Source organism: Physeter macrocephalus, chromosome 4 (genome assembly GCF_002837175.3).
Source record: "Physeter macrocephalus isolate SW-GA chromosome 4, ASM283717v5, whole genome shotgun sequence".
Classification (NCBI taxonomy): domain Eukaryota; kingdom Metazoa; phylum Chordata; class Mammalia; order Artiodactyla; family Physeteridae; genus Physeter; species Physeter macrocephalus.
Window position 1 is genome coordinate 130,108,681 of NC_041217.1, and position 20,811 is coordinate 130,129,491.

At 41.4% G+C, this 20,811-nt stretch overlaps 1 protein-coding gene across 3 annotated transcripts in view; it reads right to left on the bottom strand.

Moving 5' to 3' along the window:
- PGM1 (phosphoglucomutase 1) overlaps positions 1–20,811 on the bottom strand; it is a 71,810-nt gene that overhangs the window by 20,100 nt on the left and 30,899 nt on the right. For all 3 annotated transcript variants that reach the window (XM_028489307.2, XM_007127919.4, XM_007127920.3), the window contains exons 2-8: positions 20,584–20,746; positions 20,093–20,239; positions 18,312–18,437; positions 15,761–15,951; positions 14,331–14,485; positions 11,766–11,881; positions 2,291–2,426 (exon numbers count right to left, since the gene is read on the bottom strand). In XM_028489307.2, coding sequence (XP_028345108.1) covers positions 2,291–2,426; positions 11,766–11,881; positions 14,331–14,485; positions 15,761–15,951; positions 18,312–18,437; positions 20,093–20,239; positions 20,584–20,746 — 1,034 coding nt within the window. The remainder of the gene's footprint in view (positions 1–2,290; positions 2,427–11,765; positions 11,882–14,330; positions 14,486–15,760; positions 15,952–18,311; positions 18,438–20,092; positions 20,240–20,583; positions 20,747–20,811) is intronic.

A 20,811-nucleotide genomic window follows, 5' to 3' on the forward strand; every position in this document is an offset into this window, starting at 1 on the left:
AACCCGTGTCCCCTGCATCGGCAGGCGGACTCTCAACCACTGCGCCACCAGGGAAGCCTGAAATGCCTCCCTCCTCTCAGTGAGAGTGGATTCCGGTCCACAGCATTCACCCTGACAGAGGAGGCCTGGTGTGGATGCAAAAGGGCCAAGAAAAAAAAAAGTACATCACAAATGAAATTCTATGACTGTTACTTTTCCTCCAAGAATTGTTCTTGACTTCTTTCTTATGAGGTTAAAGACTCTTACAGGTGGCTTTTCTTGTCCTACTGGCACACACCCTCTTGAGAGAGTTCTTTTTTAGAGGCTCAAGATAGCAGAGTCTATATTTATTTGCAATAGTGAAACAAATATGATATGTGCAAGCAGACACCTCTGAGACATAAGAAATACCAGGGAATTAAGGCCAACTATTCTGGCTCCAGGATTCTATGAATCAAGGACAGCAGTCCCCTTAATCCTGAAGTCAGCTCTTTCCCCCAGTTAAAATGATAAACAGCAAAAAATTACAACCAGGTGTTTGTGCTTTACATCTGTGACCTTTGGGTGTTTGAGGGAAATGTTCTATAAATCCTAGGCACAGAGGGGTATAATGGAAAGAATCTGGGCTTTGGAATCAGACAGAACAAGCTATGAACCCAGCCTTTATTGGTTACTAACTGTGCAACTATGGGAAAGCTGCTTCATGTCTTAGAATGTCAGTTGCCTTATCAATAACTGTTTTCGAAGCTGATGTGAAACAATGCATGCAAAAAGCACTTTTGTTAAATAAATGGAGGGTATAACGGAGTCTTAACTAACCATAAATTCAGGTTCGGAGGACTTTATTTGTAATACTTGGTTAGCAGTTATTTGAAATTAATAAAAATATGTTAAGATAGTTTTTAGATGGAGACTCCTAACTGATTCAAGAGTGACCCTCTCTGAACAAACCCTCCTAACCTTATTCCATTCTGGTTACTGTTCGTTTGTTAACTCATTCATTTATCTATTCAAAGCATATTTACACGATGTCACTATGAATTAGTGTTTGGTGATACCATGGATTACAAAAACAGACATGGTCCTGCCTTCATTATCCTTTAGGCTCTAGAGAGTTCATGACTGCTGTTCTAAATTACCAGATTTTTCTGGTTCTTAGAAAGTAGAGATTCTTGCACTGGTTACCAGGGCTACTGTGTGGTACCATGTGGCAGATACTACTTATACCTTCCACAAAAGAATAACCTGAGGGAGAAAGATAGCAATGTCCTTGTCCAAAGTCAAAAAAAGGATTCTGATTAAGGAGGCCAAGTTCCTGAAGGTTGAATTCTTTTCCTGACTATCCAAAGATCATGGACCATTAAATCTGTGATGTATTTTAAAAATTCTCTTGTCTAACTCACCTATTTTATAGAGAAGGCAACTGAGGTTCAGACAAATAATACCTCTGTATTTCTTACATAAATAATTTATTTAATATGCTTTTCCTCATTTATTTTCTATAATTAGAACAGTGAGGTTCAGGAAAAAAATTATTAGATTTTTACACTTACTGGGGGAAAGGCAAATTGAAATTAGTGAAAAGTACAACTGGAAAAAAATGTTAATGCTTCTTAAAAATAGAAGTATGTATGGTAAAGAAGACTTACTAACTATTCTAAGTATTTTGTCCACTGATGAATCGCCAGTGCTTAGCAGAAAGTAGGTACACAGTCAATATATATTGAATCAATGAATGAAGTATTGATAACTACACAGGCTTTGGGGACCTATTTTAATGAGGCAGAAAAGTTGATTTAGACTAAGCATAATTGTTTCCATAATTTCAGAAAAAGTTTCCATACTTTCAGTGTCCCAGAGTTTACAGAACACTTTCAGACTCATATTTCATTTAATCCACTCAATAGCTAGACTGTTATTTCCATTTCTACAAATGAGAAAACTGAGTACAGAAAGAGGTTAAATGACTTCCCAATCTACTAGGGGGAAGAAATAAAATTCTAATCCATTCTTCTGAATCCAAATCCAAAGTTATTATCATGTCCACCTGATAGGTACATTTAAAAGGCTGACAAAACATTCATTCTTTTGAATATGTTAACTAAAAATTTTAAGCCTCGTTCTTTATGGCTAACATAAAAGTTGACTTCATCTCGACCTTGACTGAATTATATTAAAAATCCCCAACCGATAGAGGCTGAAGGAACTGAGGTTTTATTATCACTTAAGACAGGAAAGAATTTGTATGCATTCGAATTCTCTCTGTCCACTTCCCCATGCTACCTCTGTACCCAGCCAGGCTGTGGCTTACCTGGTGAAGAAATTCCGGCCATACTTTTGCCAGTGATCTTTGAGGATGTCCTCCACACTCTGTTTGCGGGTGGCTAGGATGGAGAGCCAAGCAAGGACAGCCCAGAGTCCGTCTTTCTCACGGATGTGGTCAGAACCTGGTCAGGGGGACAGCATGCGGCTGTGAGAAACGTGATTTCTCCAAAATACTTGGGAATAAACTCCTCAACGGTAAATATGACCCAACCAAAAAAGTCATAAAACTTTACTGAGGAACTTGAATACATGGAAGAAACCACATATTGAATAAAGTCACATACTACTGAAAACAAGGTGATGCTTCCCAAAGTAATTTAGAAATTTAAGGTAAATTCCAATAAAAATGTCAGTGGAATAATTTGCTGGCACTTGATGTATCAATTATGAAGTATGAATGTGAGTGGAAAAAACAAAAGAACATGACCACTGTGAATTTTTAAAAACTAAAATAGTCTGGTAGCTTAACGGAACAAAAGAGAGCACCCAGAAAGAGACCCAAACAAATATGAGACTTGAATAAATGATAAAGGTGTCACTTTAAGGCTGTAGGAAAGAATGGATTACTTTTTAAGTAGTATTTGTCTAACTAGCTAAACAGTTGTGAAAAAATCAGTTTTTTCCCTATAAAACACCATACAGAAAGAATTCCAGATGAATTATACATTCAAATATAAAAACTGAAAACCTTTACATATTAGAAGATGTATATAATTTTTTTAAATCTTAGAGATGGCAAATGCATATAAATTCAGAATTCATAAATAAAAAAATCTATGTATTTTTCTACTTAAAAATTAGCATTTCTATCAGCAAAACTACTATAGATAAAATGAAAAGGCCATTGGTAAACTAAAAAAAACAAAAACTACACATTTGCAATATAAAATAGATATTTAAAACACTCAATATAGAAAAAGTTCTTATATATTAATAAGAAAAAAGTAAAATCTTGATAGAAAAACAGGCCAAGGATATAAATAGGCAATCCATCGAAGAATAAATATAGGTACCCAATTTACATAATAAAAAGCTGTATTATTTTTAAGAAGACAAATTAAAGTTAAAACCACAATAAGAAACTGCTGCTTGTTTGATAAATGGCCATAGATTTAAAAATGAGAACACCTAGCATCAGGGGAGGTATAAGGGAAATGGGATTCCAACATGCTGCTGCTGTGAGGGGTACAGTCCTTCCAGAGAGCAATTTGGCAAAAAGTATGAAAGGCTTAAAAATGGACCTACTTGTGGATCCAGGAACTCCAATTCTAGGATATCTTTCTTTAACCAAAAGGGGTTTGGTTAAATAAACTATGGCACATCTGTCTCCTGCTAAGGTCCTTGCTAAACTCTTTATCAAAAATAACAAATTGGCTCCTTTGGATGTGCTTATATGCATGGAGACCCTTTCCCAAGAGCCTGATGGGGAACAGAACTCTCATTTTTTTGCCTTTAAATTCCTTATTCTATTTTTATTTATTTATTTTTTTTTTGTGGTACGCGGGCCTCCCTCTGTTATGGCCTCTCCCGTTGCGGAGCACAGGCTCCGGACGCGCAGGCCCAGCGGCCATGGCTCACGGGCCCAACCGCTCCGCGGCATGTGGGATCCTCCCAGACCGGGGCGCGAACCCAGTTCCCCTGCATCGGCAGGCGGACGCGCAACCACTGCGCCACCAGGGAAGCCCTAAATTCCTTATTCTAAAAACAGCAGACGATATTGAGCTTTACTTTCTGATTTCTGAATAGGACTCGATACAATCCCTCTAATAATGTTTTGCATGTTATCATGCCTTGAATTTTTTTATGTACCTCTCTGTCCTTGACTTCCCACTGGGTCTTATTCTCCTTACGACTGTGAGAGTATCTAGCACAATGCTGGCGATGAGGCATGAGGTAGGTTTGTTTCCTTCCTCTCTTCATCCTTTTAGACCCAGCTCAAATGTCCTCTCCTATCTGAGACTAGCTCCCAGCTTCCCTGGACAGTGATGAGCTACTTGTTCTTCTTGTATAGCAACTGCTCAAAACATGTGGTGTGGCGCCATATTCCTTGAGCCTCAGCCATCTATTTATGAGCCTTTACCCCACTATCCATGTATGTCTTGGAGGCATCTCTTATATCCTTGTAACTTAGTCTGGTGGCTAGCATAGCACATGGAATATATTAAATAACTAATTGTGAAGGAGTTCATAAATGAATTAATCAATTAATAATCTACTCCAACATCTTCTCTTTTTCTTTTTGGTTCATAAAAATATACAACTTTTTCCCCCAAAAGAGTCCCTCTTCAGTAAGACACTACTTTTAGAAACAGCAGTTCTCAAAACCTGGATGCTGGCAAACTAGAAATATCAGGCAATACTTTTAGCACTTTATATAACAAATTTAAGAAATGTTAACCTAATTTTATTAGCTATGGACTTTTATTTGCCTTTAGTGCTATTTCAAGGAACAGAACGTTAGCTCCCTGGCTCCTACAGCTTTTGCAAATGATGATATGTTTTGGCAATAGTTTACCCTGAGCAGTAAGATCCTGGCAGCTTCCCCAGTATACTGGGAATTCATGACAGAAGTGTACAGCTTGGAATTATTCATCTGTGAGCCCCTAGGTTTGGTTTTTTTTCTGTCCTTCCTTCCTTTTTCTTTCTTTTTTCTTGGGGGTGGGGTGCGGAGAGGCGGAAGGGAGGTGGCTAGACTGAAAGCATAGGGGGCAGTGTTCCTTTGTGCTTTTCCTATTCTAAGTAATGAATTGGCTTTTTCCTTTATGTAGAAATGACAATAAAATCTAAAAATCTCACCCAACTCTGACCAAGTTACTTGGAGATAACTAAATCACACACCTAATATTATAAACAAATCATCTGCCTTGGATAATATAAATAAATATTCTATTCCATTTACACAATCCCCAGTCTCTTTGAAAATTCTCATTAATTTCACTAATCACCTTGGATGTATCAAAACTCTAGGTAACTCTAATACTCAGGAAGCCTGGGTAAATTTCATTTTCTTTAGGGTTCTAATGAATGATGACAAGTCAGTAGTGAAAAAAGGCAATGGTGTGTGTATGTGTTTCTCAAGCTACTGTTGTTTTTGCAGTTGTGGCAGTTGTTGTTCAATGGAAAATGTTTTATGCTTAAGAGTCAGAAAACCTGAATCTGAAACTTACTTATAAGCTGCTTGAATTTGGACAAGTCACTTAACTTTTCCAAGCCTCAGTTTCTTCAACTGTAAAATGGGGATAATGCCACCTTTCTCACACAATTTTAAGACTTTACTGCAATAGAGAGTGGAAATAGTTTATAAATTGTTAAGTACAATATAAATGCAAGATACCATTATTAATAAGGGAAAATTAAAAAACTTTTAGGGAAAATGAACATTTTCTACTACCTCATTAAGCTTTCAAAAATAACGTCCCTAGAGATATGGGAACATATGTATATGTATAACTGATTCACTTTGTTGTAAAGGAGAAACTAACACACTATTGTAAAACAGTTATACTCCAATAAAGATGTTAAAAAAAAAATAACGTCCCTTAACTCTACATATTGGGAAAGAAAATGGAATATAACCCAATATGTTCTTTTTTTCTGGGCAGTGTGATTACAGTGCTTTTCTCTTCTTCCTTATCTAATTTTTTCCAGTTATGAATGTGAATTACTGGTATCATTTTTTTAATTAAAAAAAAAAAAGCTAATCCCACTGAAGTGTAAGGAAAGGGAAAACTATCAGCAAGCACCACTGATCCTAGCTGACAGGAGTTTTGCCTCAGGTCTTTTCATAGTTAGTCCAGGTCAGGGACCAACTAAGCCTATGGGGATTCTGCCCTTTCAGCATCTTCAAACACCTGTCACTTGACTTTGGCTTAATCAGCACCTTGTGATATGTATAAACTCTGCTCAGTCAGGGCACACTCTGGTCTCAGCCAAGAAAAATGTCAACCTTTGTTCAGGGAGCCAAGAGCCAATAGTTTAGGGATTAGGTTTCATTTACCAGTATGAGCATCTCAGGAGTGCCTGGGCTCCTGCCTCTGCCAGGCCAAGGCCTGTGGATGGACCACGGCAGCAGAAAAAGAGCTCCACAGAGTTCTCTGAAAACTCTAGCATCCATCTGTCTGCCTCTGTCTCTCTGCCTCTGTCTCTTTCTCTGACCATCTCTATCTCTCCTTCAATCTCCTAAACATGCCTGGAAATGTCCACCCCACATATACCTATTAGCCTGGCTAACATCTCCTGCAACTACTTTCAACTTCCTCCTTATCTAGGATGCCTTACTTGTTACCCTCTGTCCTTACCCCTATTCTATCACACCCTATCTGCTCTTACCCCAACCTACGCCAAGAATTGTATCCCTGGCTCGTGCCTGGCGTGCAGTCAGCTCTCAATACAGGTTTGCCCAGAGAATGCCCAGACCTCAGCTGACTGGCTGGGCGGTCCAGCAGGCCTGCTCTGTCCACAGTGCTGTCCTCTTTGGCTTCCACTGCACAATTGACTTCCCTGTGAAAGGGCAGATAAGCTCCTCAGGAAGCCTTTTCCAGACCACTCCGGCCTTCAAGGGGGCTCCTCCTCAGCAACCTCCAAACTTTCCATTTATCAATTCATCCTGCGCTGCTTCATGACTGCCCCTGGAACTTTGTTTCCTTTGGAGGAAATTGGTAAGCACCTGACAGGCAGGAAACGTGTCTTAACCCCAACTCCATTTGATACTCAACAAATTTGAATCAGTGCCTACCATGTTCCAAGTATATGAGAAAATACTAAGATGAATAAGATACGTTCCCTGCCCTCACAGATGAGCACAGATGTACAGATGAGGGAGACAGACATGCAGGTAACAGTTTAACTGAGTTAGTTATAATTAGGGTATCAGCCTAGTTCTACTGGGGTGTTCTGCCTGGGAAATTTCCAGAGACGGGATGCTCTAACCTTCCTGCGGGGGCTTTACCTACAGGAAAATGTACTCAGTAGGTAGGCAAATCAGGGCAGGCAGAGAAGTAGATAGGACATCTAATCCCCTACACCACAGAACCAGGTTAGGCGCCCTGACTATACAGTTTCCAGAGCATCCTGTACTTCAGTTTCTATCACTTTCTGTTACACTTGTAATAGCCTGGCCAGGGTCCGATTTCCTTCCCTAAATGTGGCCTCCACAGAGTCCTCCACAGGGAGGTTATGCTTAACACTGTGTTCCCAGAACCTAATTCAGTATCTGGGATACAGTCAAAGCTCAATAAACATTTGAGGAATGAGTTGATGAAAAGAAGTACACATACGAAGGACTTTTCATAAGAAATTAAAATTAAAAGAAATCTGCGAAGCATGAATGCTGTACTTCTTCAAGATATCACTCCTATATAATATATCATCACTAGGACCTTTTCAAGATGGGATGGGGGGAAAAATATTGCTAACCTTTGGACCCAGCCAGATCAGAATTTACTGGCATATTTCCACATGATACCAAGTTAATCCTCAACCTGGTTTCCTATCCCTCTTTCCCAAGACCCCCCACTTTTCCCAAGGAAGAGTTTCAAAAGCAGTGACATTCTATTCTATTCAGTGACTTCACTTTCTATTTCCTTCCCAATTTCCCAAGAATTCAAGGTTTCCCTCCACCCTTGTGCATAAACAAGTGCATCAGCATCCACAGTCAGGGGGGAAAATAACTGCTCCGTGAGATCAACCAAAAACAACAGGTTCACCCTGTCTAGTTCTGGTGCCCTAACAAAAACACCTTTATCCCTGGCATTTGCAATGCTGATGTCTCAGGAAGTGTCATAGCCTTGGTGGCTACAGTAATCATGTAAGACAGTTGCTGTTTCTCCACCATAAACAGACTAACATATACTTGGTAAGAGTCAGATTATGGCTTGTGCTTTTAGTTATTTATTTATTTATTTTTTTTTTGCGGTACGCAGGCCTCTCACCGCCGTGGCCTCTCCCGTTGCGCAGCACAGGCTCCGGACGCGCAGGCCCAGCGGCCATGGCCCACCGGCCCAGCCGCTCCGCGGCACGTGGGATCCTCCCGGACCGGGGCGCGAACCCGCGTCCCCCGCATCGGCAGGCGGACTCCCAACCACTGAGCCACCAGGGAAGCCTGGCTTGTGCTTTTAAAATGCTAGCGGTTTGTTTTATTTGGTGAGCCAGTTCTGAAGTCTGACTCCTATGCACCTCTTTGCCAGTAAACTTCTCCTTTTCTTTCATGAAAGGTCATCTCGTCTCACAAAGACCTTGGGTCCTCAGCTGTGGACTATGGAGTGGGAATGATGCTGAGTCCCCACAAGAGTCCCAGACTGCAGCCAGAGGTGAGGTGGGCCTTCTCCACAGAGGTGGGTGTTTAAGCAGAAGAGCACTGACTGGTTGTTTATGACTCCAGCAACACACAGAAAAGTATGTCAGATAATGTTTCAAGTTTCTTTCCTTTCCAACAGCAGGATTCTGTCGGACTGAATGGAGGATGCCAAGTGAAGAGAGTGTTCTCCCATTCATTCAACAAGTGTTTGCTGAGCACCTGGTCAATTTTGGAATTTATAGGAGGCTCTGGGGATATGACGGAGAACAAGACAGATGTGACTCCTGTCCTCATGGAGCTTACGATCTAGTGGAACCAACAGACGTTAATCAAGTAATCATAAATAATCGTAAAGTTACAGCTGTAATACGTGCAAGGAAGAAGTGTGCGGTACCATGAAGTCCAATGATAAGGGGATTTGACCCACTCTGGAAGGTTAGGGAGGCTGTCCTGAGAAATTGCCTCTGCTCTTGCCTAGAAAAATACACAAATAAATGACCCTGTACTCAATTAAGCTACAGAATTCAAATATTTCAAAGCTTGTAGAATCACTAACGTCCATCCTGAGAAGCTCTGTAGAGGAACCGTTGGAAGCATTTGCCAACAAGGGACATAGTAGGTGGAAATTAACTCCTCTATAAATAAGGAGATCAGAAGTTCAGTTAAATAAGTTCAGCTGCACTCACTCAGCAGTGGAGACCCATGGCTATGTGGCCTGGTTTTTTAAAATGCTTACCTCAGAAATATTGCAGAACAATTGTCTTTTTATCAGAGAGAGAGAGAATGAGTTTGTGGATTGTTCTTATGACGAATTCTCTCTTTTGATATAAAAGATATCAAAGGGAAGATAAAACCATGGTTGGTACTTAGTATTTGATGAGTGGGTTAATAAGTAAACAAATAAGAACAAGATTTAACAAGAAATAATTTAAAATCTAATACTTGGGTTCAAAGAAATCAGTTCCACAAACATAACATGGGGACTTTTCTTGGCAAATGTTCTTAAGTAAAAGCTCAAGGGGGTTTAATTATCTACAACATTACATGGGTTAAACAGTATCATGAAATGTCCTGAAAGCTAACATAAATGAAAGTTACATCAAGAAAACTACAGGGCCCAGTTTTCTAGAAGTAGTCATCTCATCTACTCTTTACTTGGTAGGTCAACCCTGGAGGATTTGGGCTCAGTTCTAGACATGATCTTCTTCAAAGGGCATTGGTGAACAGGGAAGCATCAAGAAACTCATGCTGGGTATATAACCAACGTGAAGTGAGGGATAACTGGAGGACTAGGGCTGGGTGGCCAGAGAAGAGAGGACCTGAGAACTGCCCTCTGGCGTCTGAAGGCCTGTCATGCGAGGGAGGAGCAGCCTGTGCCGTCCTGTCTTCAGGCCTCTTCCCAGCCAGTCAACATCTGGTTGGCTACTTGGCTCTAGGACTCTGACACACCTTGACCAATGCTACCCACATGGTTCTGTGGGGCAATATGTTACTAGATATACCACAAAGAAGAGATATCGCAGTTAACTACGCTTAGGTAAAACTGTACAAACAGGATTCCTTATAGCAGAATGCTTTGGAATCTTCAAATGATAATATCATCATGAATATCCAAGACAGAAAGGTATATTCCAAGTTTCCCAATCTGTATTGAACTCAGAACTCTTTCATGGAACTAGTATCTTTCCACACATCCAAACACCCTGGAAAGACCTGTTCTAGACTTTTGTCTTTTCGCTAGGCTCAGCACTGAAATAGGTACATGGGGTCAGGAAACCAAAGGTTTAGACATGGTGCCTGCCTTCAAAGACAGCTTCATCCATAGGGAAGAATTATTGACACCAAGTCTGCACTGGATAACACTGAGGAGATTTCATGGGAGAAGACCACCTCACAGGTCCATTGGGTATTCATCTAGTATCCCATGGAGTAACATGGCACCATCCATACTTTATGAGGTAGGAAAGGACTAAGCAGTAGGCTTGTTACCTCTTACCAAAGACCTAGAACCTTGGGAAATCATGTAGCCTACTTTGTAGACATTGTTTAACCCCCCAGACTCATCCATCTTCCTTAATACTCTCCAATTCCATCATGCCAATTCATTACCAAGAGGTATTGCCACTCCCTCAAGGATATTAAACCGCTTAGAGTTTTGTCAATGGGTGTCTCAAATTTACCAGCTCATTCTACCCACCCTGCCCTAGGACTTGTAGGAAAAGAAATCAGCATTCTATTCTGTTTAACTAGCATGACTTGCAACTTAATGGCAAGGCTGATAGAATGCTAGATTTTGATCTTTTCTTTGCTAAAGGATGGAAGAATAGTACTGAAGGACCCAGAGGACTGGTCCTTTTACTTCAAAATATTGGGTAGAGGAAATAGGGCCACTGAAGTACCTTGTAACCTGGCTGCTGGAGACAACACGAGGGAAAGGGCCACACGCCTGAATGAATATTTAGAAAAGAAAGAGACTGATGTAGGGTGGGTTACAGGAAAGGTCATGGAGGTGGGAATTCAGGTCGATATTGGACAGACATAGAAGAGGAGAGAGAGCATAGAAAGTGGGATCTAGGGGTCTTGGGACATCTCCCAAAGCGTACCATGTTCTACTCTTTCATCATACCACAATTTACATATAGATCCTTGTCGTCAACTTCTTGATCACCTAGCAACTTAGTACCACCCTAATGGTCTCCCTCCACTTAACCTTAATAAATCACAATCTGTTGCTACGGAAAACATGTGCCTATTAAAGAGGAAGATGTAATGCTGTGGTGAAACCTTCTCTTAAATAAAAACAAGAAACTGACTCGCTCCACCATATTCTTCCTAGAAATGAAAACATTTATAAAGGTTTCCTTGACCACCGAGGGAAGAAAAATGTGTTTATCACTCTGTTTAATCCCCACAGACTCAAGGATCAAACTTCCTGCCTCAGTAGACGTGATCCTCTGAAAGTAAAATTAGCCCTCCCTGGCAGAACGTGCTCATTGCTTTTCAAATGTGTACACTACATCAGGGTTGTTATAAATAAGCTGTATCTTGATTTAGGACACATCAGCTACTGTTGCTATTTCAGTGCTGCCTTTAGCAGTCTAAGCTTTCTTTCACCGCAAGTAGCATTTACAGGAAAGAAATCAGTGGCTCAGGACTGCACACTTACCGGTCCCGAAGCTCTCCTCCCCACAAAGGGACAGTTTGCTTGCATCCATCAGATTTCCAAAGAACTTCCAGCCAGTTGGGGTTTCATACAAAGTGATCTTTGTAGCATTAGCCACCCTTCAAAGGCATGAAATCAAAGTTACATCACAGCAGGACTGCTAGCATAGCCATGTGAGGGATGGAAAACAGCAACCATTATTGTATCAAGGGTCCCATTTAGTATTCCTCAGAGGTACACATAATTCTAAGATTGGTGAAAAATCATATGAGAAAACTTGCACACAATGTGCTATTATATGTGGAGTCAGAGGAGGGGGGAAAAGAGGACGAAGAAAGAATTAATTCAGGTCACTGAGTAACATTTTAGAAGAAGGAACAGTGGCAAAATGGGCAAGGCTGTTTGGGGGGCCATTTAAACCCACATGTTTTGGATACAGACAGTATTTATAACCATTCCATAGTGAATAAAAGAGTGATGTTTTGATGCACCTATAGTCATAGAGACATAGAATATTGGGTCTGGGAGGTCAGTATTTTACTGAGAAGGAAACAGGACCCAGAATGTTATGTGATCAGCCCAAGGTCACACAGCCAGGATGACCAATGCCTGCTATCCAGCTGCCCAGTCAGTGCTCCTTTCATTTCCCTGGAAGGGCCCCCAAGGACAGTGCCCAGTGCGGTCTCCCATGTGCACCAGCTGCATCCATACTGATGCATGGTCCCCTGTCCCCTGCAATATATCTTTTACCTGTCCCTATATTATCCTTAGCCTGTTTGAAACCTTTGAGTGACTGTTTTTTTAAACCCTTGCCCTTTGAACTGGAAAAGTTACCTACATTTCATTTACTCTTTTAGTGAGATTTGCTTTCCAAAATGCTTGTCTTATCACTAGAAACACAATATCATATTTCAATTCTATTATTTGAGGAAAATTAGATCTATGATTTTGAAACCTGTGAAAGTACAGTGAACTTTTTTCTGGGTAATGAGGTATTTTCCATTGTCATCCTATATGTGGATTATCAATTTTTTCAGAACTTGGAATTAAACTGTTTTGGATCAGACAGAAGGTATTTCAGGACCTGATCAGTCTAATGTACAAGAGCGTGGCCACACACCAGCTCACGACTTCGGATGGCGGATGTGAAGGCAGAAGTACCAGGCTCTAATTCTAGCTCTGACGTAGCTGTGGGGTCCCGGGCAAGACTTCTAACTACTCTTTTGGTTTCCTCCTCTTTAAAATAAGGACTGCTATGAGGATCAATTGAGATGGTGAATGTAAAAAGGCGCTTTGTCAACTACAAACTACTATATGAATATTAGCCATTACTTTGTTAGCTGAAGTCAGAACTAGTTCTATAACACACACACACACACACACACACACACACACACGAAATAGAAAACTACTGTATAGCTCAGTGGTTGGGAGCAAAGGTTCTGGGTTCAAATTCTGCTCCATCATTTACTAGCTGGGTGACCTTGGGCAAATTAGTTAATTCCTTTGTTCTTTTGTTTTCCCACCTGTAAAGAGGAGTTAAACATAGCATTTACTTCATGGGGTCGGTCTGAGAATTAAATGACTTAAAACATATCTAGTGTCTAGCATAAGGTAATGTTCAATTAATATTAATTATGATTGTAAGCTCCTAGATACATACATTCTGCTTTCCTCCCTGGCCTCGACCTTTTATTCATTCACTTGTTCTTTATCTATTCATTCAGGAAACATTTATTGGACACCTAACATGGTCTAGTTAATACTCTCCCTGGTTGGTCCTCATTTATAACTTATATTTTTCAGATGTTTTAGATGTGATCCCATAAGCTACCCTAAAGCCTTTGCAAGTGAGATGAAATACAATCAATCAATAAATAAGCAAGTCAGAGATATCAACTGTTTACTGTCACTGGTACAGCCTTTCTCAAAAACTGAATGTATTTTTTTAAACTATTTTAGCTTTACGTTTACTCAGATTTTGGATAAATGAACATTTACTATGCTTGTGTGTGTATGGGCATCTGATGGGGGCTGGATGAGGAATGTTTTTTGAAAGTTCTGCTGACACACTGATCTTACATCAAACTGCTCTTTCACCCAAACTCTGCGTACACTGCTAAGGGAAAGTGAGTCTCTAGAATGATGTCTTGACTACAACGAAGTGCTATCCATTCATTTATTCATTAACATTCAATTATTCATTTTTAAAAATGAGGTGTGTGTGTATGTGTGTGTGTGTGTGAGGCACACCATGATCAGGAAGAGTTTAGGACAGTGAATAAGACATTCTTTTCTCTGTAGAAGTTTCTAGTCTAACAGGGCAGATAGTCAAGTAAACAGGCTATCAGGACACTGTGTGATAAGTGCCAGGATGGAAGAAATGCAGGGTGCTAAGGGAGCACAGAGGGGGGACAATCAATTCAGAAAAAAGTTCATCCATTCCTTCATAAAATAAACACTTCCATAGCACATACTATGCATCAGATGCCCTAGCTGAAAAGGAAAGAAGGATGTTCCCAGCACTGTGAAGGGCCTGGTGGGAGCCAAGGGAATGGAGAGACGTACCGGTCCAGGGCACCACTGGTGGGCATGCTGCGTGCAAAGCCGCGGACCCCGGTTTGCTGGAAATATGGAATGCTGAAGATGTTGGCAGCAATGACAGCCACAGAGTCTGAAGGGTTCACAAAGAACCCATGCTTGCCCAGAATCATGTTTCGATCCTTTAGGAGAAGGGGAATTCAAAGGAAGATCTTTTAATCAAAGTGCTGAAGAAACCAAACTATCTTACATGGAGGTTTCATAAAATTGAAAACTATGATACATTTATTCATACTGGCTTCTAAACACTGGATTTTATTCCTAATGGATCTGTACAGTACCACTGGGCCAATGGTACCTCCGTGCCAAACAGCTAAAACTGTTTTAAATTAAAGTGGAAGCACAAACTCCTTCTGGGCCGAATCCTCTGTTCTCCCTCCAGAGGCCAGCTGACTGTAATCTCCCTGACCTTTTCCAAACTCTGGAACTAATCACCTCTCTTCTCTCCCAAAAGAGAGGAGAGATAACAATGAGAGGAAATATGGGCTGTTTAGAGTCTGGTAGGTCTACCAGGCATCCTTCAAGGAACAAAGCAGATTTCCTCAAGGAAAGGCTTCTAAATCTTGGGTCCTCCATGTGGTGCAGGACCCAACAGAACATGCTGCCACCTCACTGCTCTCCTGGTGCCTGACATACCAGAAGTACTCAAGTAACTGAGAGTATGGAGGGAAAAACTCCCATCATGCACTGCCACAGAAAGATGCATTGCAAATGATGTCTGCTAGGCACCCTTTTAATGTCCCCAAATTTTGATATTGGAAAATCTATTTTTAGGAAACAATGAATTCTAGATGATGTTAAAGAATAATAGCAACCACCAAAATATATTTTCAACTAAGTAAATATGTGTACTGTTTACTACCTCTGAGATATCAAGTATACAAACCTAAGACAGTTTCCCTCCTCGTCTGTCATATACTCACGAATGTAAATAGAAGTGCGTGTTCATTTAAAATATTAATTGTAGCTAAAGAATAAAATGTTAATTCTCTCATTATAGTTTCATCTTTCAGCTGATGTGAATGAACAGGTGGGTATATTATAAGGCCAAGACCCTTTCCAGAGATTAAGTAGCTAACTGCTCGTTTAGAGCAAAAACCTACCTCAGGACAGGTACTTAGAACCCAACTAGTTCATGAAGCACCAGTCATGACATCATAACCAGGCCCCAATTACCCTGCCCCTCTTAGCAGACATTAAACACATGGGTTCCATTTCAAGGACTCATTCTGTTCAAGAGGGTCTTCTAATAATTGAGCCCTGACTCCAGGTGCAATGAAGGAGGTTGACTGGCACTCCTAGGCCCACAGAGCCTGGTAGAAGCAGTCTGCTTTTTCCCCATCTTTAGGATCAGGCCTGACCTGCATCAGAGTTCACTTAAAAACACTTGTACCCACCCCATCTCCATCAAAGGCAGCCCCAAAATCATGCTCTCCTGTCTTCATAGTCTCCACCAGGTCAGCTGCATAGGTGAGGTTGGGGTCAGGGTGGTGGCCTCCAAAGTCCTCCAGGGGAACACAGTTAACTGCTGAGTTTGCGGGGGCTCCGAGTTCTTCACAGAGGATCTTCTTCACATACGGTCCCACAACTATGCAGAGCGTGAAATAAAGAACCAGAAAATAAAACTTACTACAGGAGGTGAGGACTTACTACATAAGGTGGAGGTGTTCTAGGGAGAATGGCAAAGAGAACATGCAAACTGTATTCAAGGGTTTGTGGGGAGATAAGTCTGGAGTAGAAAGTTCTACAAACAGGAATATTGAGAGATTAGGTTGGAAAGGGTGAGGCCATTTGATGAAGGAAAGAGTGGGGAAAGGGAAGGGAGCGAACCATTATGAAGGCCCTGCTACACACCTGTGCCAGGTGCTTCTCAACTGTTTTCTCACTCACTCCTTCAAAAAAGGCCCACAAGGTGGTACAGCGTAGTGCTTAAGAACCTGGACTCTGGAATCAGAGTGTCTGGGTTCAAATCTCAGCTCTGCCAATTACTGGCTGTGCCATTTGGGGAAAGCTATTTAATCTCTTTGCTGTGCCTCCGTCTACCCCACCTGCAAAATGAGGATAATAATAGTAGCTACCTAACAGGGTTGATGTGAGAATTAAATGAGTTAATAGATACGAGGCACTGAGAACAGTACCAGCACACATTTTATAAATTTTGTATTACGATTATTTCCTCCAATTTATAGATAAGAAAACTGAGGTTCTGAGAGGAAGCTATTTGCCCAGACTTACAGAGAGTAGGAATGGGAGCTAGGATTCAGAGCCCTAATCCTTCTCCTCTATCAAGCTATCCGAAAAACTGATCAAAAGAATACAGACAAACAAACAAAAAACAGTAACAATGAACAACAGGAAAAACCAGTCACATACTTTACAGTGATACTTAGTGTAACGATCAAGAATGTTCATCTCTGAAATGCTGAGAATGTTTTTTCACCAAGGAAGGTACCGACACCAATATATGAGACAGAGGTCAGAACGGTATAGGATACGTGTCTCCCATTAGGGGCCTCCTGTTAAGGAGGCTACTGACACACCACAGAATGAGGCCGAGGCAGCCAGAGCTGTGAGGGGTATAGCAACTGAGGCTTTCGAGGAACAACTTGAAGGCCTGGAGAAAGAAGTCAGCTTCGTGACCAGCAGCGACTAGCAAATACCCCATCACAGGCTCCGTTCTCAAGCCAGCTCAGGCTTCTGCTTAGTCCCCTAATGTGACTTCTACCTTTAAGCTTTCATGCACTTGCTACAGCCAACTGCCTCAGCTGGGAATGACCATCACTTGACTCTCTACCACCCTACGTCTTTCTTTCATAAAAGATGAGTTGGTTGCCACTTTTTCCAGGAAACCTTTCTTGATACCTTCGGTCAAACTATGCCTTCTTCCACACCCCAAGGAGAATACTTGAAATTCTACCTAACCCTCATTTTGCTGGCCTGGCAGTGGTTGGTTTCTTACCTACCTCATCCCTCCAAGCATAGCAAAGCTCTTTGAAGAAAGTCTCTACTGAACCCCTGCCTAACCCCAAGCATACACGTAGTAGCTACTCAATACATGTCTGTTGAATGCTTTGAAAAATCAGAATAGCCTTTGTCTGAATCAAGAAGGAGACCCATTCTATGGGACTCCAGAGGCAAGTTAGGACCCAACGGGAGAAGTTCCAGAGACAGAAGATTTCAGCCCACCAGGAGAAGTTTTCTAACTGTGGTTTTGCAGTGTAACAGAAGGCCCGGACAGCATCACGGAAAGGGTTCAAGCACAGGCAGAAAGTCTTCCACAACCAGGCAGGTAGATGGATTCCAACACCAGGGAAAATTCCTGTGACTCAAAGAGTCTAAAATTATAAATTATTACAAAACAAATCAACTCAAGTGCTCAGGAATTCCCTACATGCAAGAGAACCTCATGGTTCTGGTTCGGTGACAGCTGCTCTCTCTACTGACCTGGCCACACAACCCACAGAGGAAGAAGAGGGAGAGACATACATCCTGTTGTTCCTGAATTTAATCCTCAGCTTGCTCTGGTCATCTTCTAAGTAAAGGCGTATGTGGGAGCAGGCAAGTGGGGTGTGGGGCTCAGGAGCACATTTATCGCATCTAGCAAACCACAGGCCCCCTCGGAAATAGATGGGGGACATTTAGGAAGAATGTAAGGCATTTTCTGAGGGGGAGGGAGAGTACACAAAAATAGTTGCCTGTTACTCAAAACCTGATGCTTAATGTGGAAACGCTGACCTTCACACTACCTTACCATGAGGAATTTTTCCTGCATACAAGTAGATTTTTATCTGCGTGAATATTACTCTGAAATTTTTGCAACGTAACTGTTTAAAAACCGTCAAACAGAGAGAGTCTTAAGAAAAGGTTTGTTAAAGCATCATAATGCACAAAGTCGAGAGCTGCTTCATGTCTTTGAGCAAAGGGAACAGAAAACAAATGGCTCCATACCTCCATGCATGGCGTCTATACGGATCTTTAATCGGTTTGGACCAGAAAGCAGTTCTTTCAGTGCATTGAAATCAAAGATGCTTCTCAGCATCGTAGCATAAGCTTCCACCGAATCCACAATTTCCACTGTGAGAACAAGCAACATTAAAGATGGAGGAACTAAACACAATTAGAAATATTCTCCTCTGAAATGATCATATTGCTGTAAATGTGCAATTGCTATTTTAAAAGGACATTTATGGAGCAGCTCCAATGTGCCAGGGCCGATACACGATCTCTTATTCAATACTAACAAATTTCCTGAGAGGTAAATGTTATCAGTTCTATTTTATAGACGAGCAAGTTCAAGTTCTGAAAGATTAAGTAACTTGCCCACACAGCTGGGATGGGGCACAGAGGGGAATTTCGACAGTTTTGCCTGATGCTAAACTCTGTTCTGCTGCCACGTTGATCCCCTATCAGTCTCCATGAGAAGTGTATTTTGGTGTCAAAAAATAACAGAGGGCTTCCCTGGTGGCGCAGTGGTTGAGAGTCCGCCTGCCAATGCAGGGGACACGGGTTCGTGCCCCGGTCCGGGAGGATCCCGCGTGCCGCGGAGCGGCTGGGCCCGTGAGCCATGGCCGCTGAGCCTGCGCGTCCGGAGACCGTGCTCCGCAAGGGGAGAGGCCACAGCGGTGAGAGGCCCGCGTACCGGAAAAACAAAAAAAAAAACAGAAAATGTAACACCTACTTTATTTTACTTTTTCTAGGCCCCTTGCCATCAAGACATATTAGTAAAAAGCAGAGAAAATAATTTTTAATGAATTACTTTTCACATGCCCTGCTAAAGGAATAAAACAAATGTAAGAACTAAGTATTGTTCTTGTTGTTGAATTTTCACAGGTCTGAATATTTTCAAAACATGAAGTGTTTAAGAAATTCTCTACTGGTGTTTTCTAAACCCTAAGAATGTCTTCAAAATGTACCAAAGCACCCCTTCCTCTTTGCTGGGATGCAACTGTCAGCTCCTTATGGGTAGGTTCAAACAAAAAATGCCTCCCATAAACTTGCAGCCCAGAGAAAAGAATACATGTTAGAGCAAAGTTGAAATGCCAGTCACATTGCTAACCCATCTCATCCTCGTTTATTAATATGAATAATTTTATAAACATTTATTCCATCAATTATTGTCAAAACTTGTCATTCAACAACAAAATGTTTTCCACAGCTGCTACACAGGGAGTTTCAATTTAGCCCCCAAAATGGTCTAAGTTGATTTTACTGAAAAGGAAATCAAAGCCCAGGCTTTTGAATCATTCACACCTGTGTCTGAATCCTGGCTTACCACTCACTGACTATGTGACCTGGAGCCTGTTACTTAAGCTCTCTCAGCCTTTGTTTCCTCATCTGGAAAAAGTGAATACTGACAGTGCTGCCCTCACAGGGCTACTGTAAGCATAAAATGAGATAATGCATGTGAAGAGCTTGGCACACAATGAAAGCTCAATAAAAGATAGCTATGAACATGATCTTACAGGTCTTCTCCTCAAGGCTGTTCGTTGTATAGGTATGGAAACTGAAGCCGAGAGATTTGGAAACAACTCACCCAAGGTCATCCAGCTGATCCCCAGCAGGGCCCAGAGAGCCCAGGTCTCTAGACTTCCAGACCTGCTAATTAATGCGTGCAAAGCTTGGTGACCACAGTCTTTCCAAAGATAAAGACCCATGTTATTAAAACCTTGAAAGGCAAATCCCTCAATTTGGAACTAGGAGTGGGCAAGAGAGGAGAAGAGTAAACATGCCTGTGAAGGGTTTGAACTTGTTTTCCAGGTCAAACTGCTGCTTTCCCAGAACCCCAAGGTCTACTTGCAGGTCAGGACAAATTGCATAGTCTTCGATTGTCTTGCTGATTTGGAAAATTTTATCAGTTATTGCTTCCGGGGCAGGACCTGGAAATCAAACATCAAACAGTGGGTCATTTTGTACAGTTGACATGGAAATACAAAGAACACAAAGCTCATCAACTCCTCTTTACTAGCACATCTGCCATGCCATCGTTCAAGTAGCAAAGTACTGGAATTTTCTAAAAGGAAATATTATGTTAATGATCATTCATGCACGGCCCCTCATACTCAGGTACAGCAAAATGAGAAGCATCTCATTTTCACCAAAAGGAAACAAAAAGCTCCCTTGCTAAGGATCAGAACCGGAACCCTGACCTCCCAAGGCCTTGGTTATCAGTTTGTCCTACAGAACATAAAATTGGCTGTACTCAAAATGACAGCAAACTCACCTCCATTGGAAATATTGAATTTGATTCCAAAATCTCCATTGGGTCCTCCTGGGTTGTGGCTGGCTGTCAGAATGATCCCACCAATGGCTTTGATCTTTCTAATGATGCAGGATACAGCAGGGGTGGAGAGGATCCCATTCTGTCCAATAACCAAGCGACCAATCTAGGAGAAGAAATCCAGAACACACACTTTAACATTAATAAATCCAGAGCTACTGCACAGAAATG